Source organism: Coturnix japonica, chromosome 28 (assembly GCF_001577835.2).
Source record: "Coturnix japonica isolate 7356 chromosome 28, Coturnix japonica 2.1, whole genome shotgun sequence".
Lineage (NCBI taxonomy): Eukaryota > Metazoa > Chordata > Aves > Galliformes > Phasianidae > Coturnix > Coturnix japonica.
The window spans coordinates 83,280-107,910 of NC_029543.1; the positions used below are offsets into that span (position 1 = coordinate 83,280).

Genomic DNA, 24,631 nt, shown 5'->3' on the forward strand with positions numbered 1-24,631 from the left:
TGCCAGCAGGCAGGACTTGTTGCCATCAATGGAAATTCATGCTTATCTCTGTAATCCTATTGTTTATTTAAAGTGAACAAAGAAGATGCTATGGCCAACATTGCTCTTCCCTCTGTCCCTTCTTAGCATCATCCTTTAATCAATATTAATTTTCATTAGAATAATTATCTTTAACATCTTTTTAGCCTTTCCCTTCTTTGCATGAGCTCTGTTGCCTCCATGGCTCTAATACCCAAAGAAAAAGTCACAGGGCTGCTAGCACTTTCTCAACATAGTTATGTCTCTCCAGGACTGCATCATGTCTGGATAAGACCCTCTTGCTACTACTGGCTACCAAAGAGGTAAAGCTGAAATCAGGAGAGCTCAAAAAAAATCTCTTCATTTATAATTTAGAACTCTAAAATATCTGTGGGTTTTGATTACCAGTTATAATAAGAATGATGTGTGCAAATTTGCTGAACTTGAATGAGTTTTCCTCTAGCTTTCACCTTCTTGTTACTTAGAGCATTTCACTATGAGCTGTGGTTGCTGTCTGCTGAACAAGTAAATGAGATGCTATTTATCCATACCCTCTCACTGAGGAGAACGTGTATTGCCAGCTCATGTTTTCCAGGATCGAGAATCCTATATCATTAAAGATCATCAATTCATCTCTTCCATATTCTTAGGACCTGAGAGCTGAAATTTTGAATTTATAGGACCGCCATCTGCTCAGAGTGAACTTTGTTTTCCAAGTTAATGCCAACCGCAGATGTATATCTACTGCTACTCAGATTTACAACTGAGTATCAGTGGCAGTACTGGCTGGCTTTGTACTTTTTCCAACCTAATGCAACCTAATGCAATCAGGAACTGAAGCCCAGAATGTTCCCCCATCTGCAGGGCAGTTAAATCCATGGCAACAGAAGCAATTCTGCACTCAGGGTCCCCTTTTATCTGCTCATCACAGGAGAAGCAACAGATGCCCATCCTCTTAGAAAAAACTAAGCCCATTTGAAGTCAAAATACAGATTTATTCTCAGCCTTGAAATGTAACAACAAATTTGACGGTGTTATAGCAGAGACTTTGATTTTGCACTTAAGGTTTGGAAAAGGCGGCTTCAGACAGCACCAGACAAATGCAGCACATGTAGACAGTTGCCACAGTTTCCACATGGGTCACTGTATGCTCTGGAAACACTGGAACTGGGAAGGAGAGCAGCACACACCTTTGCACAAAAAAGTGCATCCATCCCATCCAGCTCTCACTGAATGGCAGCACAGCCTTCTGCAGTGTCAGCCACTCTTCCCAGCTTTGTCCAGTCAGCAAACTTGCTGAGAGCAGAATCCATCTTCATTGTTAATGGAGATATTCAACAGAGGGATTTTGAGAGTTTATTCTCAGCCCAAATTGTCTGTTTTGTCATTTTTGTAAACTCTACCCGGTTGCTTTTTCCCTTTGGAGAATGTCCTGTTTCTTTACACTAGGAAGGGTACACCTGCAGCATTTCTACTAGACATCTGCCATATATCTGCTGCATGTCTGCTGCACATCTGTTGGTTATGTCCTGCCCATGTGCTGCACTTCTGCCGTGTCTCTGTTTTGTGTCTGCTGTGCTTCTGCTGTACATTTGCTGGATGTGCACTGCGCATCTTCATTGTGACTACTGGTCACACATTGTGTTTCTGCTATGTCTCTTCTGTGTCCAGTGTATTACTTCTATGTATCTGCTGTCTTCTTTATGTTTATTGTGTGTTTTATGCACACATGTTGTATGTGTGCTTCACGATTACTGTGTGTTTTCTCTTTCTCAGTGTCTACTGTATGTCTGCAGTCATGCTGAGGGTTGAAAACTTGTGTATGCCTGGGTGGTTTATTCTGAGTACTGTGGAACACACTAGCTTCTCTCAGCTATGGGTCTGTTGCCTCAAACAACTGCAAGTTCTTGCCAGAATAAAGACTGGAACCTGGGAGATGGACCCTACAAGGTGCTACTGAGATTGGCTGTTGTGCTCAGGGTGCCCAGCCATCTCAGCAGCCTCTGCCTCCCCACTGCATGTAACAACCACATGTTTTGTGCAAGTCATCAGATGAAAGAAAGTCAGTCTGTAAGAACACTTTCTGTGCATCATGAGCTTTGAGGTCCATGGTCCTAGCACAGTGTATCATAGCTGAAATGTTGGCAGTCATGTGCCTTCAGCCCCCTTTGCATGAATGTGTAGCTAATTGGGGCTTTCTGAACAGGGAGGTCAGAAATCAGTTATTAAAATATTGTATGGTGACTCCATTCAGTGGGAATTAAACAAGACTTATTTAAGCTTGGAGCAAGGGAGTGGATTTTGGCAGAAAAAATGTCATTTAAGAGACTATTCAACTGTTCTCATGCAGCAGTGATATGTACTAAATATCCCGTGGCACTCTTTGTTAACAGGAAAAAATTGTTTTTAATTTTCAGACCCAATGTCTGTGGCTCAAGGTTCCACTCCTACTGCTGTCCCGGCTGGAAAACGCTGCCTGGAGGGAACCAGTGCATTGTCCGTGAGTATCCATTTTCTTGTTAAGTGCACCAAGGGAACTCACTGCCACGTGGGAAGGAAAACATACTGCACACTTCAGCAGATGACAAGGCATTTCATAATCCACTGTGGTAGGAGCAGGGATTGCTGGGTATTCATGTCTCTACTACTCTTGTTTAAAGCAGGGTTGTTGCAATCGGTCCTATTTAGGGCACAGCCTTTTATCTTCTGCCAAGCTGCTGCTGTTCCCTGTTGCTTGACAGCTTGTGTATTTGCTCATAGGAAGTTTTAGTGACTCCTGAGAAAGTAATTTTAGAGTCTTTATTGAGATGAAATAATTTGGCTGCTAGATAAGAGCTAGGTGCTGCCATTGTAAGCACGTTATCATATGAAAGTGTCCAGAGGCAGGAATTTTCATCTTTCTTTCAGTATCCTATTTCTAAAGCAGAATGCTGACTTGTGTAGATCACACCTCTGTTGCAACAGGTATTTGTCCTGTTTGAAATAGAGTATTATTATACTCTCAAGTGCCGACACACACCTATACAGTACATTAAGGGGCTCCAGAGTTAATGACTCCAGAGTTAAGTGCATTTGACTTCATTGATGGAAATATAGATTAATTAGATATGGAGTTCTGCATATGGTTGTCCTGCCCACACTGGTGTCTTCAAAATGTGCCCCAGATTCCTCCCCAGATTATTCTTCAAACAAGGTGAATTCACACCCTTTTGACAGCCAGAACTATGCTTGTGAGTAAGTTCACACACGAGCATGTTGTGTTAATCACTGTCTCCTTTTTTTTCCTCCAGCAATTTGCAGGAATTCTTGTGGTGATGGATTTTGTTCACGGCCAAACATGTGCACATGCTCCAATGGACAACTCTCTCCCAACTGTGGCTCAGCTGGAGGTAAGAAAACAGTGGTGATGATTCTCCTCCATCTGGAGTACTTACGTGATTTCATAAAAATTTTGCAGTCAAAATAGGTCAGAAGGTCCTAAACTGACTAGGGCAGTATTTGAAAAATCTTTCATTTCTTTTGATTTATGCTTCTTTAGTATGAGAAACCATATAGGATAAAGCTCAGTAACTGAATCTCAAAGCAGCAAATAGCAACACTGCTGCCAAAGAGTCCATCCATTCCTGACTGCTCAAAGAACTAGAATTAAATCTGTCACTGTTGATGTTTACCAAACAATTATTTTTTCCAGTGTTACATTCATTCATGCTTTGCTTAGGCTGCAATTTGAATTTCAGGGAGAGTCACTCAGTGCTTTTAGTGAACTGCAGTGACACTAAGTTAACGTGCTGGCTGAGTTGGGAATGCAGAAATTTTATTGCCACTTTTTCTGCCTTTTTCTCTCAGACTTTTAGGACAAAAATCTGAAAAGCTCAGGGAGGAGCTTATGTGGCTGAGGTTTTTGAAAAATACTGCATAGAAACAAACTGGAGGACTCTGAAGAGTGACAGTCAAATATCCAGCAGGCAATTCCCATAACCCTCTGGTAATTTTTTCAGAACGTATTCAAGACAAGGAGGAATGGCTTTAAACTAAAAGAGGGGAGAGTATATTGGATGTCAGGCAGAAATGCTTCACTCGGAGGGCAGTGAGACCCTGGAACTGGCCAGAGCTGTGGATGCCTCAACCCTGGAGCTGCCCCAGGCCATGGATGGGCCCTGGGCAGTCAGAGCTGGGGAGGTACCCAGCCCACAGCAGGAGATGAGGGGGATGTGAAGTGCTTTCCAAGCCCAGACATGCTGTAATTCAATGAGTCTTGTGATCTATGTGTGCATCTAGTGGCACAATGTTTGAAGAATGCTGATTATTTTTTCCAGGGCTCTAAGCAAGATGCAGAATCCAGTGGGATTTTAGAGCATCTTTTAGGTCTCATGGCGATTGCTGGAGACAACTCAGTAATTTATTTTCCATTATTGCCCATCTATAGGCATGCTATTGTTAATAAAATGACTTGCAGGCATCTGACTGAAGGCCAGAGACCAACTCCCTTCGAACCTCAAAGCCACATTCAGAGCATGACACAAAGAAGGAAATTCCCAGTATCTGATCGCAGAGTGCCACATTGCCCTTCAACCCTGCAGATGTCCCCAGAAAGTGCTCATCACTGAAGCATATGTGAGCACTGCTTTGCAGACCTTGCCAGTGCTCTGCTGAGAGGAAGGTGCTGGAGACACAAAAGTTTCTGGAATGAGGGTCCAGATGTTAGCAATCACAGAGGAATGCAAGGAATGCTGTAAGCAGTGTATACATTTGGGCACAGACTTGGCCCTCTGTGCCTGGGGTGGATTTCAGCAAGCGCTCGGAGTTAGGGTTGGTTTCTCTGCAGAGGCTTCATCAAATCTGGCATTCATTGAGGGGATGTTTGTATCTACATTTATCATGAATGCTTCAGGGAGGTAAAATAGTCAAACAGTGCATTCCAGAGGCAATAAAAGCTGATCTGCCTCTCTCTGTCATAACAAAAAGTTTGGTTTCTTACTTGAGGGAGCAAAGGCATTTAAAGAGTAATATGCAAGTGACTGTTGAAATAGTAGCAATCTGTTAGGAGACGTAAAAGTTGTCTGCAAACTGTACTGCTGATGGCTGGCAGATCAGCCACAACCACCAATCCTTAAAAATAACACTGATCCAGTGCAGTGGGAAGAGTTAACAGGGGTGAGCTGTCATTCTCTTTTTCCTAGAACTTTTGTTTCTGCTATCTTGGAAAATCCTGACAAAGTGTAACAGGCCTTTCAATTTTCAGTTGAAAGATGTTCTTCTGCACTCCAAATCTAGCAGACTGAGAAATTCTGCTGCCTTTTGGGCAAATGTTTCACTTGCTCTGCCACCAGCTCTTCTCTTTTGGAGCTGCTGTTACATGTAGAGGGAAGACACAAACCTCATCCGAGCGTCTCCTCACTGCTGCACTTTCTAGTCCCCCCTTTTAGTCTGAAACCACTTCCCTGTGTCATGTCACAACAGACCTCTAAAGTGTCTGTCCTGTTCCTTCTTACAGCCCCTTTCAATACTGAAGGCAGCACTTAGGTCTCCATGGAGACTTCTCTTCTGGGGGATGGACAACCCAGCTCTCCCAGCCCCTCCTATCCTGACAGACAGGAACTGTGATGTATGTGCTGAAAAACAGTTTTCACTTAATTTGCTGTAACCTGAGGCACTTGCAATTTGAGTTGTCATTTTTGACAAAGAAAGAATGCGTTGTTCCAGGCATTTCAGTAACAAATGAAAGCTGTTTGATCTGTATTTGTAAGCCAGGCTTTAGTAATAATCCTCCCCTTTTGGACTCTTCTACTTTAATATCACATTCCTTTAATATTGTATAGTAATGAAGCAGTTAAAGCTAGTACTGGCTTTGTGTTTCCATCAGTATAAAACTGTCTGTTTCTTCTGTATTACTGTTGTTTCCCTAGAGTGTATTATTCACATTCACTGCTCCATAATCTACAGTGGAAGCTGAACTTTAACAGAGAAAGAATAGATAATGCATGCTTCTCATTGCAGGTTTGTTAAAAGCTCTCTTTTGTATGGGATGAATTCATTAATAAGGCCACATGGTCATTGGAACAAAAAGAGAAATACCTTTAAAATTTATGGTTTTCCTTCACAGAATAAATTCTACTCCCAACTCCTCTCATAGCATTTGACATGCTTGTAATAAGAAAATGTTTTAAAGATTAAATAACCCAGAATGAGAAAAGCATATCTTGAAAATAGAGCAAAAACTCTACTACTCTAGCATAAATATGCCTTTACTCTCAGTCACATGAGCTGCATCTTTTTTTAAAGACAAAAAATTCAGGTGTTTAATCAGGGTAGATCCTGTTGAGTGCCTCTAGTTTCCATAGAATGATGCCTATTTCTGTTAAAGACTGCTTGCCATAAGACAGCAATCCCACCTTGTCATGGTTACCTCCCCTACACTGCTCATAACGTTGCACTGCTTGTAACATTCCTGTCTTGTCCCTGCCTCAACAGTGCAATACTTCCAGCTGTAGAACAGTACAAATGTCTTGTGTCCAGGGAATACAGAACAGGCTACAGTGTTTATAGTTGTAACAAACACTGGAGTAATATTACCTTAGTAAAAGCACAAGCCTTTAACCCATTGTGGGCACAAAATCTTTAGTGAGGCTTCAGCAGAGACTTCATTTAACTTGAAGGAATGTTTAACATCACCTGTGCACTGAGAGAAGAGATTAAGAAAGTTACACGTGAGGTGTGCACCTCCTGCCATGGGTTATTTGCTGCATTGTCTTGTAATACTTCTCTGCTCTTCTTCACAGTCCAAACCTGCAATGTCAGATGCATGAATGGTGGAAGCTGCAATGAGGAATCTTGCCTCTGCCAGAAAGGTTACACCGGAACATACTGTGGTCAGCGTAAGTACTTGCAACACCAGCTGTATGTATGCATAGTGAGCAGAAGGGCAAGGCATATTAAATTACAATATTAAAGAATCTCTGATCAAATGGAATTTTACAGGCAAATTTGAAATCCCTGTATGAATGTGAGAACTGCTGAGGTTCTCAGTGAAATCTATGAGAAGTTTCTTTAAGACAGACAAAAGACCATATTTTCCCTAAGCTTATCCTCAGCTACAACTGATTCATTTTTGCTGGAGCTTTCCAAAAAGTTCAATTGAAGGCAGACACACCATATGGAAAATTTCATTTTGAACAGTTAAAGCTTGGGAAAATTGTAAGTAACAGTAAACCAGAGCTTATACTGGAGTGTGCTAAGCAACCTTTATTAAGTGCTGCTACCAGCTCCACCTATAATATCCTCAGTAGAGTTTTCATAACAGTTCAGATATTGGCAGCACATCACTGGCAGGGTGGGATGCCGCTGGCAGCTTTCCAGCCAAGCTGATTTCAGCTTCCTTGGCTCTGAAATGGGTGTAACCTTTGAAGACTGTGATGTGCAGCAGTACCTGGCCTCTGCTCCCTGGCATTGGGCACTAAACTAGTAATGGTCACACTCAGGTGCTGTACAAGATTGCTGTGGATCTCACTTTTCAGGTGAGATTATGTGTCATCTTCAGTGTGTCAGTGGTGCTAGGTAACTGAGTCGCTCAAAGGGTGAAAAATTGTACAGGAATTTTAGGAAATACCTTAACAGCCCTACTTAGATCCAACAAACACTGAGGTTTTAATAAGGTTTAATGAGGTTTTTAACCTCTGCCGTTACTTCCATTGTGTTGACAGCAGATTTTCAACTAAGAATAGCAGGACTAATCTGAAGTCAAGGAATGTTTGTTTGCTGCCATATCACAATGGCCTCTGGTTCTTCTTTGCTTCAGATGCATGGGATGAAATGGCTGAATGGTCTCTCTTGCATTTTATTGTCTTCCTGTTCTCCTCTCCTTAGATTTAAACTGTCCATGCAGTTTCTCATTTGTATAAATTCATCTTGACCTTGACATTTAAAACCCAGTGCTGACCTGAATGAGCTGAGATTCCAGAGCACAGGAAATCCTCTCTAGTGAAACAGGAGTTTATAGCCTTTTTATAAATGGTTTCACTCATAAACAGGAAATTATTTTTGAGGGGAAATAAAAATAAAAAAAATCATGCTTTCCTCTATGTGCTCACTACATGGAAGAAATTCTTGGTGAGTAAATAACACAAAGTAGGTGATATCCTGAGTTCTTCCAGCACTACACAGCTCACACTGTCATTTTCTTGAGAGCAGAAATCACTGATTTCCACTTCTATTTCTAAACAGCTGTCTGTGAGAATAGCTGTCAGAATGGAGGTCGCTGCATTGGACCAAATCGTTGTGCTTGTGTTTATGGATTTACTGGCCCCCAGTGTGAGAGAGGTAAGAAATGTCTCCATACTATCACTGACTGAATACAGGAGTTGTATATTCAAGTATGTATGCTAGGGATACTTGATTCTGAGTGAATTTCTGCAGTTTCCTAGATTCCAAATCCTAATTCTAGGAGTAAACTCGGTTTGAAAAAGGTTTACTTTTTCAAACAGGCATCAAAACTGTCTCGTGACAGAAGACCATCCCTTCCACTCACATAGCTGACAGTATAGAACTCTTCCATTATGTTCAGTGCAAAGATGGAAGCAGAAGGATGCCCAACCTCTTCCTAGGAAGTAGGGCCTGAGGCAAGGCAACGTCCAGAACCACATTATTTTCCTCTTTCCTCCTGTTCCTGGGGTCTTATTGCTAAGTATAAGTCATATCGCATGGAATATCCCATTGGTCAGTTCAAGTCCCATCTCTCCTATACCTCCTTCCCAACCTCTTGCCCACCCCCAGTGCAGTGCCCTGTACTGAGTGTGAGGGGCACAGCAATGCCAGGACAGACTTAAAAATTCAAAGGACTTCACTCTTTGCTTGGTAGGAGAAGTAATGGAAGAGGGGGTGGGAGAGGCAGGCAAAATGGGACTGAGTGTAGGCAAACTTTGGAGACATCTTGTAATGTATAAAATTCTTTAAATAAAGAGTGCATTTTTAGAAAGCCTATAGAGATTTGGTTTGGTCCAGACTTGTACTAAGAGACAAAACAAGCTCTCCAGCTGTGTATACACAGTTCTACCCTGCCAAGACAAGCAGAGCACTTGCTTGGCTAGGGGATGTTAAAAGTTACACTTCTCAAAGAGACTCCTGGCTGGGAAGGCTGGGAATTTGTAGCCAGGTGGGGTGGCTGTGACTGACTTACTGGTAATCAGTCCTGTAGCAGTGAAGAACTTAACCCTTCCAAGGATAAGCTGATGGTGGAGCCTGGCTCCATCTCTTCTAGACCCTATTTAAGGACTGACTGCCACTGAGGAAGGATCTCTTTGGAGACTGCTTCTTTGTGGAGTTTTACTGTGACCTTTTAACATCAGTGAGCATTTCCACTTGTTATTGTCTTTCCATTGCGATAATCCTACTGAACCAAACATCCATATAAGTCTAGCCTCTGTACACTTATTGATTGTACATAGTTACTGAAAGCTGCTCTCTGCCATTATTTATGGCCTAAGTAACCCTAATATCCTTAAATATACTACATCCAGAGTGCAAAATGGGAGACTGTTCTGGTTAAAGACTACAAAGAAAATGACAGGTAGTTAAAGCAGTCTTTAATTGCCTTCAGAAATAGTTTCTGCTGCTGTACACACCACAGGTTGCACGTTCAGCAGCTCCAGTAAGAGGCTGCTTTGTAATGGAAGCAAGCCAACTACCTTCACACTTCATTCAGGAAATGCTCCACTTCAGAAGTAAACACAGTAATAGCAAAGTACTCAGGGAATCTTAGCATCGTTTCTCCCCCTCTGCTTGACATGTTGGGTAACATGAACTTACGTTACATTGATATAGGAGGGAAAGACTTAGTGTAGAAGAAAATGAATCTGTGGGAAGAGAGACCAAAAAAGGAGAGAAGGACATGAGTGTTAAAAAATTGTCACATTTGTACAGATTAAACGAATTATAAAGGACATCTCTGATGAGTGTTGGCACAAGGCTTTCATATAATAATAGAATGGCCTGGTATGAAAAGGACCACAATGCTCATCCCGTTCCAACCCCCCTGCTATGTGCAGGATTGCCAACCACCAGACCAGGCTGCCCAGAGGCACATCCAGCCTGGCCCTGGATGCCTCCAAGGATGGAGCATCTTCAACCTGTTCCAGTGCGTCACCACCATCTTTGTGAAAAATTTCCTCCTGATATCCAACCTAAACCTTCCCTGACTCAGTTTAAAACCATTCCCCCTTGTCTTATCACTGTCCACCCTCATAAGCAGCCGTTCCCCATATAGTCCATAGTTTAGGTTTGCTGGTACTTGAAGCCATACTGTCAGAGCGGGGTTGGGGATAGGAGAGAACTGAAAACAAAGAACATAATGAGGAATCTAATTTCTTATGGTTTACATGAACACTTTGATGCTGCAGCTCTGATTCCTTGTTGCATTCTGCAGTTGGAGCACTCTCATTCCTTGTGGGCTGCTTGAGATGAGGATATGAATAGTAACCTAATCTGACTCATGGAGATAAGCAGTCCACAGAGCAATGCACTGAGCACAGTCTGCTTTGAAGTTAATAGGGTGAGAAAGAAAAGTGAGAGCCATGCACTGATGAAGCTGATGATTGATAGATGCTGGGAGGAAACCTGATGTCTGTCCTGTAACGAGGATTTGCTGTTTTCTATTTTTTGGAGGAGATAAGCCAGGCAGTGAGCTAGTGTGTTGTTTTTTAAATCTAGAATTGATTGGTGAAGGACTGGATGTGCATGGCCCTGCTGTGTTGAAAGTCTCTCTCATAGAGTTGGAAAGACTCAGTCTGACTGAAGATTTTCTTCCTAAAATAAGGCCTGATCCCATATTTCCTGCAGTCCCTTTAATGAGAACTTTACCTGCAGGTGGAAAAACTGCTATTCACACATGTTCTACCAGTGGATGCTGTTGCTGTAAGGCTGGAAGATGGGATCCTGTATGTAGACTGTAGCAGGTCTTTAGATGCCTCTTAAGCACATTTATTTCCTTAAAGGCAAACTTGATTGGTGCCTCATTCAATCGTTAGTAATTGGACCCATTAAAATTAGCAGAAGATCAGTCTTTTCCAACCTTGGTGACTCTATGATTCTACAATTCTGTGAGTCTGCACTTAAATAACTTGGCTGGTAGAATGAGAAATAGACCCAGTATGACTAGACAGGCTGTTTAGACAGACAACCTTGTGCTTGTATCATGATCTAACCTGCGGTTGTTTTTATTTTCCCTCAGACTATCGTACTGGTCCCTGCTTTAGCCAAGTAAATAACCAGATGTGTCAAGGCCAGCTAACTGGAATAGTTTGCACGAAAACCCTCTGTTGTGCAACCATTGGGCGTGCATGGGGTCACCCCTGTGAAATGTGTCCTGCCCAGCCTCAGCCGTGTCGTCGAGGTTTCATTCCCAACATTCGTACTGGAGCTTGCCAAGGTAAGTGTCATGAACACGTAAGAGGATTTTATCTTATCCATCCTGACGTGTACTGAAAGCTCCAGTGAAGGAGCTGCAGTGCAGAGAATGTTTATTTATGTAAATATATGTGCCATATCTATCCCTATATGCCACAAAACATCACCATGGACTTAGCTCTCCCACCTGATAACCAATTCTATGATATTCTTCATAGGTGACAAAAACTGTAATGTGTACGAGTTTCAATGGCTGTAATTTCTAATGTCTTTACTTTTTTTTTCTTCCTGTAGATGTGGATGAATGTCAAGCCATTCCTGGACTCTGCCAGGGTGGTAACTGCATCAACACAGTGGGTTCTTATGAGTGCAAATGCCCTGCAGGACACAAGCAGAGTGAGACCAGCCACAGATGTGAAGGTAAGACTGCAGACGTTTGCACAGCTTCATCAGAATGCTCAGTATTCTGCTCCCAGGTACTCTCTGAGAACAGAAAAACATGTAAACACCTGAGGATCTTACAGCAATGCAGGATATCTCCAAGGCTGGGAAAACAGAGATATGAGAGCCTCCACACCTTGATCCTGACTTCCAAGCTGGATGGGGCTCTGCAAGCATCAAAGCATGTCAGAGAATGCACTGCAGTATGAATTCCTGATCTGCTTCCAGGGGTGCAAAGCAAGGAAATGAGAAACAGATCTTATCCAACTTTTTCTTAAACTCAGAATAATTTGTTCAGTTTTTTGTTTTGTTTTGTGTTTGTTTTTTTTGTTCGTTTGTTTGTTTTTGTGTGTGTGTGTGTGTGTGGTTTTTTTCCCCCTACAGATGTTTTCTGAAGGCTATTTTAGTTCCAACGCAAGACTCATTGAGCAGAAGGGGTCTCTAGTTCAGCCTTCTGCTTAGATTAGGGCAAGCTTCAAAGCTAGAACATATTGCTCAGGGCCTTTTCTGATGGAGTTTTGAAAGCTTGAGACCTGTCCTTTTGGAGTTCTTGTCCCAGGGTGTTACCACTGTTATGGTGAGGTATATTTCCTTTATATCCAATCGGTCTTTTATCTTTTTGCATCTTGGTGCCAGTAGTTCAGCAGAGTAACTGAAAGTCTGGCATGGACTCTGACTGGCTCATACGGTGACTGAATGACAACCAGAAATAACATCTCTGCACTGCAGAAGACCTGTTTTCATAGGATGAAGGTGTGGAGCAAATGAGTGCAGTGTTTCACTTGCTTGGTGATATTATTCCAAACTGATGTGTTGGCCAGAACCTGAACTTTGTCTTTGAGTACCAACAAAAATTCAGTGGCAGAGGCAGGTATTGCTAGTCAGAAGCATGGCTACCAACAGCATCTCTTGAATCAAGAAGTCTGACGGCATTCTTTTTCAACCCAGGAAATTCTATGATCTTGTTCTGTGATGATTCTATAAAACGTAGGGCACAGACTAGAATTGTGTATGTTCAGTGCTATCCTTCACAGTGCCACCAATCTGGGCACTCAATGCTGTTTTGATAGCCTAGCTTCAGTTCCTTAGGGTCCAACCTCAGCAGCTTCTCTGTCACTGCTCACGGTGTTCTCTGAGAGGTGTGCAGGCCTCTCTAAGAAGAACATGCTGTCCCAAAATGTTTTGCAGCAGTTCTTGTGCCTTGCCAGGCAGACTGCACTTCTCAGAAGTAGAGGAATAAACACTTGTTGCGTTTTCCAAACATCTGACAAATAAGTAGGAAAACAACATTAAACTGTCCCTGTCTTGAATATGAAAGCTCTTTCTCACATACTGTAATGAAACCCTGCTGGCCTGTGTATGCCATTTTAAGGATGGAATGTGTTCATTGTGCTCGTGCAACTGCATCCCACCTAGCTGGGCTTCAGGAATTACACTTGCCTTTCATTCCTCTCCAAAGCTCTGTTGTAACGAAGACAAGGGATGATGAATGCACTAGAATCCAGATGTTTAACCTGGAATTTGTTTCCAGGTGGCAAAGTTATTTACAGCGGCAGAGCTGTGGGTAGCTAGCTATTAGAAGCAGTCAGGATGCCAAAAACCCACCTTCCTAACACTGTGGGTTTGCAGCATGTGTTTCCTGTGGGGTTCCTCCTAAAAGTCACTTCTCGGGGGGAAAATAAAAAACAACAAAATCACTATTTCCAAGTGACTGTTTCCATATTCAGACATACTCACTGCTGGTAATATTCTAACAGTGTTTGTGTCAATGCATGCCATGCGACCTGGGTTCAGCCCTTCAGAAAAACTTTTCCAAAGTGAGACACAGCTATGGAGGTTAATCTTTGATGGGGGCTGGACAGTCTTTTATGTTGAGAAAACATCTGTGTTGGTGGATTTTTATTGGCAGGATGCCATGAGACTTTCTGAAGTTTGAAGAGGAGGGTTTCTTGCAGCTCTCTAGCGCCCGTGGACTTGGAAACGGTAAAATCCCAAACAGTCCTTAAACACAGATCTCAGGCAACAAACCAGTTCCCCACATCAAATTATGTCCTAAGAAATTTGACTAGTCAGTGAGCCAAGGCTGGGCTGTTGTACTAGAACCATGGGCCCAAATTCAGTATGCAAAAAAATTGTTCTCATTGCCTTGGTCTGCCTCACCCATGCTGGCAGGGGACCAGACAAAGCACATATGAAATCAGTTTAGCTGGAATTTTCTATACACCAAGATTAAAAACAATCCATTGTCTGAATCTGTCATCCAGATGCAAGGGGCCTCTGCGTGGGTCCTCACTTCCCAGAATGCCTGCAAAAGTAGCATGATGCAGCCATAAACAGCTTCCTTTCACTCTCCTTCCTGAACAACCATAAAAAGAGACATCTCCAGCATCTACAGTGTCTGTTCCATAGCTTATCTTTCCTCAGTTGCTGAAGAGACCACCAAAAGAGGTGTGTGAGGTCTGAAAGAAGGGTGTGCGTCTGTTAAGCTAATTTCTTAACAGCTCTGGAAGAAAACTGTTGTGGAGAACACAAAAACAGTGGTACAAAATGAAGAAAAACATCCTACCTGAAATCAGATATCTTCCTTATACAAAGATCTTTATCAAAAAAATCAAAGGGAAGGAAGGTTGTTACACAGGGTAACATCTTAAAATATCCTTTAAGCAACCGTAAGATTATACTTAAGGGAACAATTTCTTTACTTGTTCTCAAGGGTGAAATCACTGGCTGAGTAAATCATTTCCTTTCATAATTTTAACAGCTAAATCCAATGATTTCACTTCTTTTCTTAATAGCATTTCCTCTATTACATGACAAGATTCCTAGCCCGCTCTGTTATCAGTGAAGTATGTAATGCCAATGTGTCACCCAAGATGCTTTCCAGTGCCCCAGAAGCAATGTGTCCTACAACCAAAATTGTTCTAGAATGATAAGGTACAAGTAGACAAAAAGCAGACATGGAGGTGAAAGGCACTGTATGCTGTGTGCAACAAGCTCTGTTTATATCCATCCAGGACAGATCTTTTTTGACAGTCATCTGCATCCACAGGACACAGGCCAAAGAGGAATAGATCCATTAATTACAAAGCCCACCTCTTTTTACTAACCCCTTTCTATTTAGCATTTGTAGACTGACACATTAGATGTTACTTATATCCCTAAGGGCTAATCTGCAGTAGTCTTCTTGTCACAACCAATCAACATTTTGAATTTTCTGATGAAGACAAAGCTCTTTTTTTTTTTTTTTTTTTTTACTCTTTTGAATCTCATTCATGTTTTAAAATTGGAGGGAGTTTTCCTGTACTTTCCATGAGCTGAGAGGGTGCGCCAGCCCATTTTCCTCCCAAATGGAACACGATAGCCATTTTATTAGCATGTTTTCAATTTTCTTACAAAATGTCTACAAAAGAGCTCATTGTTTATATCCATTAAAAGCTCATTTCCATGGATTTAGTATGGTTTGGAGGACTGTGCTGCTCTCCTCTGTGGTTTCTTTGTGCTTTTTGGAAAGGAAGGCCTAAAAGTCCTGTGTGGTGCACGAGAAGAGGGCTGATGAGGCATGACCTCTGCTACGTGACACAGAGATGTTTTCTTCATCAGTTCCTGTATTTTTAGCAGATGGGAAGGCTGGAGTTTCAGCATGTCTGTGGGCACCCAAGTTGGATGGGCTTTGCAGGCTGCAGCTCTCTTTCTGAAGCTCTGTAGCCTTTGGCTTCCAGCATCTTCAGTGTTAAGTGATCAGGCCAAGTCTAATCCAGCAAATGGGAGACCAAATCCAAAATCAACGTTTACAATGAATTCTGCCGTTGTCTGAAGATTGGAGTGCAAAGAATATTGCTTTAATTCTTAGCAGAAAGTTGGAAAAGTCATGAAGTAGCCAGGTTGAAGTTGGAAGAATTCCCTAGCCAGAACTGGCAGCTGGGTGTTCATGAGAGGTGCACATATGTGTCTGTCAAGGTGTGTGAAGCTCCCCCAAGGGCTTCAGCACTGAATGAATCAAAACTCTTGGGCGGTTCAGTATACTAAAGAAGGTAGATGTGGTGGAGAAAAACAAAGGCTGGAGCTCTGTTTCTCAAAGTATGGGGCATAAAAGTTGTCTTAAGAAACATTTGCTTTTTTTTTCCTGGTGATACTGTTGCTAACATTCATCTCATCTGAGCAAGGATTTTAAATGGAAAGAAAAAATGTTGCAGTTTCATTTAACTTTTTTGAATGAACTCTGTTTTCCCTTAAGAATGGAATACATTTGCTGTATACAAGTTGCTGTTTCTCCCAACATGGTACATTTTCTTGGGTGACTGACATTCCAAGTACCAATGTCATCTGGCCTCCACCTCTCTGACATGGCAAACTTTGAGAGAGATATGTGGATGTTTTAAATAGTTATTTCTAATAGTACAGTCAGCGTTTGCTTTATAAAGGTCTTCCACTTCGAGTGTTCTGCAAATTGTAACCAAACACAGGCCTGTTATTAAATGGCAGGGTAGGCTGTAGTGATAAAATCTCATTCCCTGCAGGGGCCCATGTGGGGGAAGTGTTTTCTATAGGTTTGCATTACTGTCTTTCCAGGTATCAAGTCATGTAATCTGTTGCAAGGACTCTGAACATCAAAGAGATAAAAGAACACTGCAAGGACAAAGGCAATATCTTTTACTTTGTGTAAAAGGCAGCAGAAATTATGCTTTCAAAAGTATAATTTCAGAGTTACCAAGAAACCAAATAAGAATCCATCTTTCTCTCTTGATATCTGTTGACATGGACATGAGAAGCAAGGTCAGGCCACATGAGAGAACTATGGAGATGCTGTTTGCCATTGTAGGGAGAAAATTAGTTAATATTAGACATTAAGTTAGATGAGTTAAATTCAGCCTGAGTATTGGAGAGCCCTTTCCCTGGGTACCAAAACAAAGGTTTAATTACTATCATTATAAAACTACCTACTTGATTCCATCCTGAATTTCACCTTTCATCTTTTATTTTTGAGACTGTAGGGCATTGTAATGTCAGCATCATTTTTGTGTTTCTTGTTTTTATGATCCAGCCACATCCCCACAGTTTCTTGCATAGATATTGAACTGAGTCCTGCAAATCCCTTAATGTCAGACAGCTTTTTCCAGGTTTGAGTCATTCCCCTGGACTCAGAACCACTCCATGTAATTAATATCCTGTTATAAGAGCTGGCACCATGCAGAGCTGTGACGTCTAGGAATAGTCTTTCAGAGGTAACATCACCCACCTGTTTCTGCTGTGTATTTTTCCCATGTCTTCAGTCCTGCATTAGCATCACTAGCCACTGCATGGCACTGTGAGATTACAGTCAGACATTTCCTTCCTAACTCTTTTTTTCTCACTTTCACTCTGGACAGGAAGAGGCTCAGTAGCCTTCTGAGTAGCCCACACTCATTTCATCCAGAAGTTTCTTACTTAGTTCTGAGATGCATCACTGTAGTTCACACAAGCATCCCGTGGCAGTCCTTAACACAGCAGCTGTCCTTTGTGGTCTCAGCTCTGGTCCAGAAGCCATGCTGCAGGAAGGAAATGGTTTGCAAGGAAACATAATCCCTGTTGGTTTGTTCTTTTCTAGATGTGGATGAGTGTGGCACAATCTCCGGCGTGTGTGATGGTGGAGAGTGTACCAACACAGCAGGCAGCTACGTGTGCACATGTCCACGTGGTTTCATGACCAGCCACGATGGGTCCCGCTGCATTGGTAAGATGCTAACTAGCTGTGAAACCCAGACTTCACACCATGACGATGATTCATAGATCATTCCAAAAGGACATATTATTCATGCAGTAGCTGGAAAATGCTGGGTTTGTGTTCTGTCTGTTACATGTACATCACTGCAGTGCTTGAATTGTTTCATGGGCGTCCTGCTGGGGACACTGGAAGGAGGACTGAGGTAGGAGGTGTCTGGATAGGACAGTGGTCAGTTTGAATCACAGAACTGTAGGGGTTTGAAGGGACCTCCAGAGATCATCAAGTCCAACTCCCCTACCAAGTCAGGCTCCCTACAGCAGGTCAAGAAGGATCCTTGTGCTCCTACCCCCTTTTCTACTATGTTAGATGCCAGCCAGCATCACTCCTCTCTGTGCCACTGAATTTGCAGGCACAGAGTGTGGTTGTGATCAGTGCAAGGCTCAGTGTAGGTCTAAGAGAACTCCTACAGGTCTTCCTGGAGCAAAGAGGGGCCTGGTAATGGGGAACATTCTACAACTGCACATTCATCTTCTTCCTTTGCGGAGGTGAAGGAACAGAAGAGCTTGTTCTAGATGTTTGCATAACCAATGTAAATAAATTGTGACTTTTATCATTTCCTCCTCCTTCCTGCTTAGACCACAGGTAATGGCTCATAAATTTCTACTGCCTTAAGCTAATAGTCAGCAGGGCTTAGGACTCACTTTGCCTCATCTCATGGAACTCAGACTCTCAAGACTGAGTTGCTTTGCACTGAGCTGGCTGTCTGGTTTCCTTCCTTATTCAGTAAAGAGAAGGAGGTGCTTCCCAAGCATGGGGCAGTGCACTGGGGGCATCTATTCCTGCACATATGCTGAGCCTGTCAGCTCACAAAGCTGCTGTGAAAGCTCTTACACATTATCCTATAGCCCACCTTCCAACCATGATATGCAGTTGCTGGCAACAATATGACTTCCAGGCCCATATGGAAATGACTGTCTTGCAGCCCTCATCCTGTAGACTACATGAAGGACTTGGTTGGGCCAGTGTGTGCCACTTGACAAGCTCATACACACATGTTCACGTGGTCTCGGTTTGGCTCTATTTTGGCTCTATTTCAAAGCTTTCCAGAACTGGCTTGAGTCCAGGCAAGCCTTCTCCAGGCTTACGGGCTGCTTTGCCTCCAGACTACAGAACCTGTAATGAATCTTGCATGTTTAACGAATCAAAATTCCTTTACAAGCCTTCTAAATATTTGATGGTCCATTTCTCTTTGTAATAGACAACAGTTGCTATAACGAATAGATCAGTTCTCTATTTACTTGCTCTCAGCAGGGGCCCTCGCTTGAGTCAAAATGAATCCCAGGGTCTGTTTCACTGTTCAACAAGTTAATTTGCCTTTAGAAAGGCAAGGATGCATAAAGAGGAACTGTTATAAGAAAAGCAAGCATCATTTTTAGCTCAGTGGAAAGCACTAGGTACAGATTTCTTTCAAAAGACCTGGAAATTAATACAGAAAAAAAAATAAAAAAAGGAATTTCCAAGCTCTTTTTTATCCAAGAATCTGCAATACAAATTAATCATGTTACAGTTCCAGAAAGAAGTTGTGAAGTATAACATATGAGTCACCTTGTTTGGGCACCTGATTTTAACAAGAATGGAATTCCTTTCCTTGCTGTTTCCCAGGCCCTGCCATGAGCCCTGAGGGGTGTGATGGCTGGCTGATGAGTCAAAGGAATATTTCTCTGCTTTCCTTGAAACTGAGTGCTTCAAGGAAGGAAAACTAAACAAAATTAGAAAGCCAACATTTAAAAATAGCCCAGGGCTTAGTTAGCTGCAGCGAACTGTAACTGTGCCTAAACTCAATGCATCATGCTGCAGCCATTTCCCTGAGCTAGTGTGCTGTCACATTTTGGGATAGGCAATATTTTTTCTGGCAAAATGCACAGTTACTATAAAGTGCTGTTGCCCCAGGGTCCATATTTCACAAACCCTGTTTATATCAGTTGAAGGGGTTTTAGTGCTCATTTTGAGAGTTTAAACCCATGAATTATGCTCTGTGAAATCAATCAAAGAAATTGTTTGCAAAATTGAAGGTTAATAAATAATGTGGCCACCGTTAGAACAGCACTGGGAGAGAGCAGAAGAGGCTGCTACCTCTCAGATATTTACACTGGAAAGGGCCACATGTGGCCCATATATCATGGGGCACCCACTCTGCCTATGCTATGACTTTACAGTGGCAACCTTAGTATATTCCCATCCTCTTCCCCTCCCTTTTTAGTAAACATCTTTTTATTGCATTTGAATAATCTCCTGTGGTTTTTGCAGCTGAAACAGCAAGACAGTGAGCTTGAGTTGATCCCAGATCTCATTAGCTGCCTTCCTCAGTGAGAACACAAACAGTGTTGTAGCTGGAGAAAGTCCACCATAGTTTGAAATGAATATTCATTGAATGATTCAACCACCTGTGCTTGACATAAGGAATCCAGTTCCACATGAGTTCATAACAGTTTCATTCATTTAAAAGACAGACTCAGTGTTTTGCAGGCAGCTCTAGCAGGCTGTGAGCTTTCTTTTTCTTTTTCTTCTTTTTTTTTAAAAAAGAACAGTTTTAAAGTATAGGTTTCAAATGAAAAAATACTTCCAGATACATTTCCAGTCATGTACATCATGTCACCCTTGTTCACTGCAAGTCAGCACTCCAGCACATTGCAAGTCAGCACTCCAGCACATTGCTTTCTTTGCTCTTTTTTTCCCAATAATGCAGCAAAGCTCTGACAGAGATTTGTGTCTTATCTTTCCTTGGGTAACATCAGCACGTTTACTGCCTTGAGTAACTGCCGGGACCCACTGTTCTTTCCATCCACCCCTGCCTCTGCCCAAGGCAGCTCCAGATGGGTTTTCAATTAGCTCTGGCCTTCATTTCTGAGAGAGATTATTACAAATTGCAGCAAAGACAGATGAATTTAACAAACATTTGTCCAGATGAGCAAGGGCTTTACCATCCCCTTCATTACTCAAACTAGAGTGACCTCTCTGCCTTCTCAAACCTGTCAGCAAATGTCTGTTTGTAAGAAACAAGGTTACATTCTCCAAATCATTTCTTGCTCATTACCTGGCTGGCTGTCACCATGTATCACTGCCTTTATGACAGCAATCATCCCACTAAAGAACAGAAGGGGTGTATGGGATCTCTCCTGCTCAAATTTCCCTTCTCCAAGTCTGTTTGTCCTTCTGCAAGTCTTTGGTGGATGATGTTTCCGATTAGAGGAATGGTTAATGTTGAGCTCAGTGCTGCAGAATGGCTAAGGAAGAACCTGCTGGTTTAGTCACCCTAAGTTATCTCCTTCTCCTCTTCCTCTCTGCAGACCAACGGGTCGGGACATGTTTCTCTGCTCTGATTGGGGGCCGCTGTGCTGGGGACCTCCCTGGCCAATACACCAAGATGCAGTGCTGCTGTGACTCAGGACGTTGCTGGGCCATTGGTCAGACTCCAGAAATGTGCCCTGTCCGGGGGTCCGGTAAGTGCAACACAAAGGTTCTCCACCTTTGTGGCCAACTTGTGGCTCTGTTATCCTGGTGACACCCCAGGGATGCACAGACACAGTGAACTGTCAGCATAACACCCAGAGAAATATCACATGGGAATGATGGATCTTATTCCTGGCATTCATTTGAAAGTGCGCCGGATGAGTTCAGCTGAGTCAAGAGTTTATCCCCTTTCTCTTCCCCATTCGCTCTCTATGGCTTTCACCATAACACCATAACCAATTCGGCCAAACAACAGTGAGATCAAGCATTGGGAGGCCATCAGAAGGCACAACACTGTAGTTATCTGTATCTCTCTGCATTTTTTCCTTTATTACTGGCAAACCCTCCTCCGGGAAGGACAGAGATTTACAGTCCCAGTCTGGCAGCCTTCCGTGTCTTGTCCTTTCCTGCTTGAAAGGAACTCCTGGTGCCAGCTGCCCAACACACCACAAGAACACTAACACCCTGAAGGCTGAATCTTACAATTTTTTCTAGTGTGTTGGGCATTACAGCCCTCCTCACCAACCTACCACGTTCCCATTAGTACCCACCCTGTCTGCTGTGTGCCTGTCCATCCCTCTGCTTCTGTTCTCTGCACTCTGGCAGAGGCAGGAAGGGTTTTATTGCACTCTTGGACAAGCACTAAGGCAGCTGCTTTGTTTCAGATGAGTACCGCAGGCTTTGCATCGAAGGACTCCCAGTCGTGCCAGGGTTCCCTGGGAACTTTCCAGGAATTCCTGGATTTGGGCCCAATGGTGTTGGGCCAGGACTTAACGGCCCTGGAGGCATCGGACCAAATGGGGCAAATGGACAAGGCGGAATCCCAGGCCTGCCTGGAATGGGCCCGGGAAGTTCAAGCATTGGTAATTAAAATTACTGTCTTACTCTGCTGACCTGGTTTGGCTGCTTGTGTCAGAACATACGCAGCATGTCTGCCTGTGTGCCAGCCCTGTCCTCAGCCGTGTACACATGAGCAGAGCACTAGTGCTGTTAGCCAGATACAAGGTTTATTTTGACACTGAGGGAGTGATGGGTTGTGACACTAATGCTGTGCAGAATACTGAGCCCAGAAGGAGATCAAACAGTGTCTCCTGGCAGAGCAAGGAAGCTGAAGCTGGCTCCAGTGCGGAATAACTTTCTAATTACCAAACAGGAATGATGCTCTCACATCACTGCCTCCCTCTCTGCTTCCCCTAAACAAAATGTTTTTCCCACTGTGTCAGACACTCTTTTTATACACATCTCTATGTAGCTCCTTGCCAAGATCTGAGGCTCGTAAAAGTGCACTGGATGTCAATAAATATTAATCCCTTTTGTGTCTGCTGTGCAATCCTAAGCATACCCATAGGGTGGGAGTACACTGAGTATCACAGCGCCCACAGAGAGTTCTGATGCAGCTGGGTTTGTGCCTGCAGCATCATGGTGGACTTAGTGATCCTGCTTCAAGGAGACAGTAAAAGGAAGGGAGCTGTAATTCTCTGTCTGATGCCACTTTTGTGCTTTCCAGGAACTGCAACTTTAAATCAGACCATTGACATATGCAAGCATTTCACTAATCTGTGCCTGAATGGACGCTGTATCCCCACCCCATCCAGCTACCGCTGTGAGTGCAACATGGGCTATAAGCAGGATGTGCGTGGAGAGTGTATTGGTGAGTGAAATTTGCTGGATAGATATGAACACAGTGTGCCGCAGCACCATGCCTGTTCCCGATACCACCTCAAGTGGCTGCCCCAACAGCTCGCATTCTGTACAGTTCCTCATGAGAGGCTGCACTGGGCTCATGTCAGCTAATAAAGTTGGAAGAAGATGGGAAGTATTTATCTGTCCAACAAGGATGACAGCTTCCTCTGGTAGCCATAACCTTGCTGTTGGCTTAGCTACTTGACATTGCTTAAACATCGTCCCAGTGTAGAGCAAAATTTTGTTCCCTCTGCTTTGCTCAATGGATGGAGTTTCCAAAAAGAAACACAAGAGGATAAGTTGTCCAGTCTCCCAACTGCAGATCTCTTTCTTTATCTATACTTTTTACATAACTGTGTACTCAGGTCTGACTGGCTTTATCCTCCCAGCAGCTCCAGGTCTTGGCTCCCCAGCACAGTCTGACTGCTTTCTCCCTTGCTGGCCATGCTGTTGATGGACACAGCAGTTCACAGAAGCTACACTATCCTGGAAGCACTGTGTGAGTTCCTTGCATGATGGTGACTCACAGGTTTCTGCTTTTCTCTTTGCAGATGTAGATGAGTGCTCCAGCAGCCCCTGTGTGCATGGTGACTGTGTGAACACACCTGGCTCCTATCACTGCAAGTGCCATGAAGGATTCCAGAGCACCCCAACAAAACAAGCTTGCATAGGTATGTCTTTTCTGTGTGCTGCACCAGTGTCAGCAGGATTATCAGGGAGTTAGGTATGAAAGGAGAATGTAAAGGGGAAAAACAGTGACAAATTCCCAGCACCTAACAACTTCCCAGCCAGGTGTGTGATGGCATTCAGAACCACTCAGCTGAGTTATCAGCTGTGTCTCATGATCTATTTGAGAGAAGCAATTTCCTCTGCCTTTATCTACCATAGAATTAGCTAACAGCAGTCCAGGAACTTGTGGAGTCCTTTTAAAGAGATCAACTCTACTTTTAGATTATGTTTTCTCTTGATAAAAAAGTGAGGATTTTGAGGAATTTCTGTATTAATGTAGAAGTAGTGGTTTCTAGTGAAGATTTTCCAATCTAAATCTTTTAGTTGAAAATTAAGCTGAATTCTTCCTGGATCTTTCCTCCTGGCCACAAAAATGAGCTCATCACTATCTCCTTTTCAGCATGTTTTTGAGCGCTGGGAAACTGCAACCTGCAACCCCTCTGTTCCCTTCTGTGTGCTGTTTCTTTTGGTGAGGCATTTCCTATGTTTATTTCCTTACCAGATATTGATGAGTGCATCATGAATGGAGTAATGTGTAGAAATGGACGCTGTGTTAATACTGATGGTAGCTTCCAGTGTATCTGCAATGCTGGCTTTGAAATCACCCCTGATGGCAAGAATTGTGTTGGTAAGTTATTTTCTGATATGCTGTCATTCATTACCTTGGGAAGGCTGAGGCTGAAACTATGTCCTCAATGGGGACTGGTGTTTACTTCAATCTGAGCTGCACTTCAGAGAATCAAAGAGCCATAAAATCATAGAATTGGTAGGGTTGGAAGGGATCCTAACGATCATCAAGTTCCTTCCTCCTGGGTAAACACTACCATGGCAGAGTGAATCTTGAAAGGAGAGACGTACTAAACGAGGGAAGCATTTTTATAAGGGTGTTAATGCTCCTGGAGATGAGATCCAGGAGCATGAGTGGGGATGGGTATGCAAGAAAGACATTCTCCATCGCCCTGAGAGTTCCTGCCTCTAGCAGCTAATGTACAAGTAGTCCTGCTGGGAGCTGGATCATCTTACTAAGGTGCTGCAAGTGGTAGGGATGCATCAGGACAGCTCTTAGCAGAAGTAGCAGTGGGAACTCTGCCTTGATGATTAACATCTGTTGCCATAAGAAGCAATTTGACTACAAGATGGATGATAGAAGTA

General features: G+C 43.0%; 1 protein-coding gene across 1 annotated transcript in view; it reads left to right on the forward strand.

Moving 5' to 3' along the window:
* LOC107325586 (fibrillin-2) overlaps nt 1-24,631 on the forward strand; it is a 61,819-nt gene that overhangs the window by 9,346 nt on the left and 27,842 nt on the right. Inside the window, 12 exon segments of the mRNA XM_015886618.2 lie at nt 2,436-2,518; nt 3,309-3,407; nt 6,798-6,893; nt 8,239-8,334; nt 11,240-11,437; nt 11,710-11,835; nt 17,441-17,566; nt 20,905-21,057; nt 21,733-21,930; nt 22,575-22,718; nt 23,302-23,421; nt 23,982-24,107. Coding sequence (XP_015742104.2) covers nt 2,436-2,518; nt 3,309-3,407; nt 6,798-6,893; nt 8,239-8,334; nt 11,240-11,437; nt 11,710-11,835; nt 17,441-17,566; nt 20,905-21,057; nt 21,733-21,930; nt 22,575-22,718; nt 23,302-23,421; nt 23,982-24,107 — 1,565 coding nt within the window.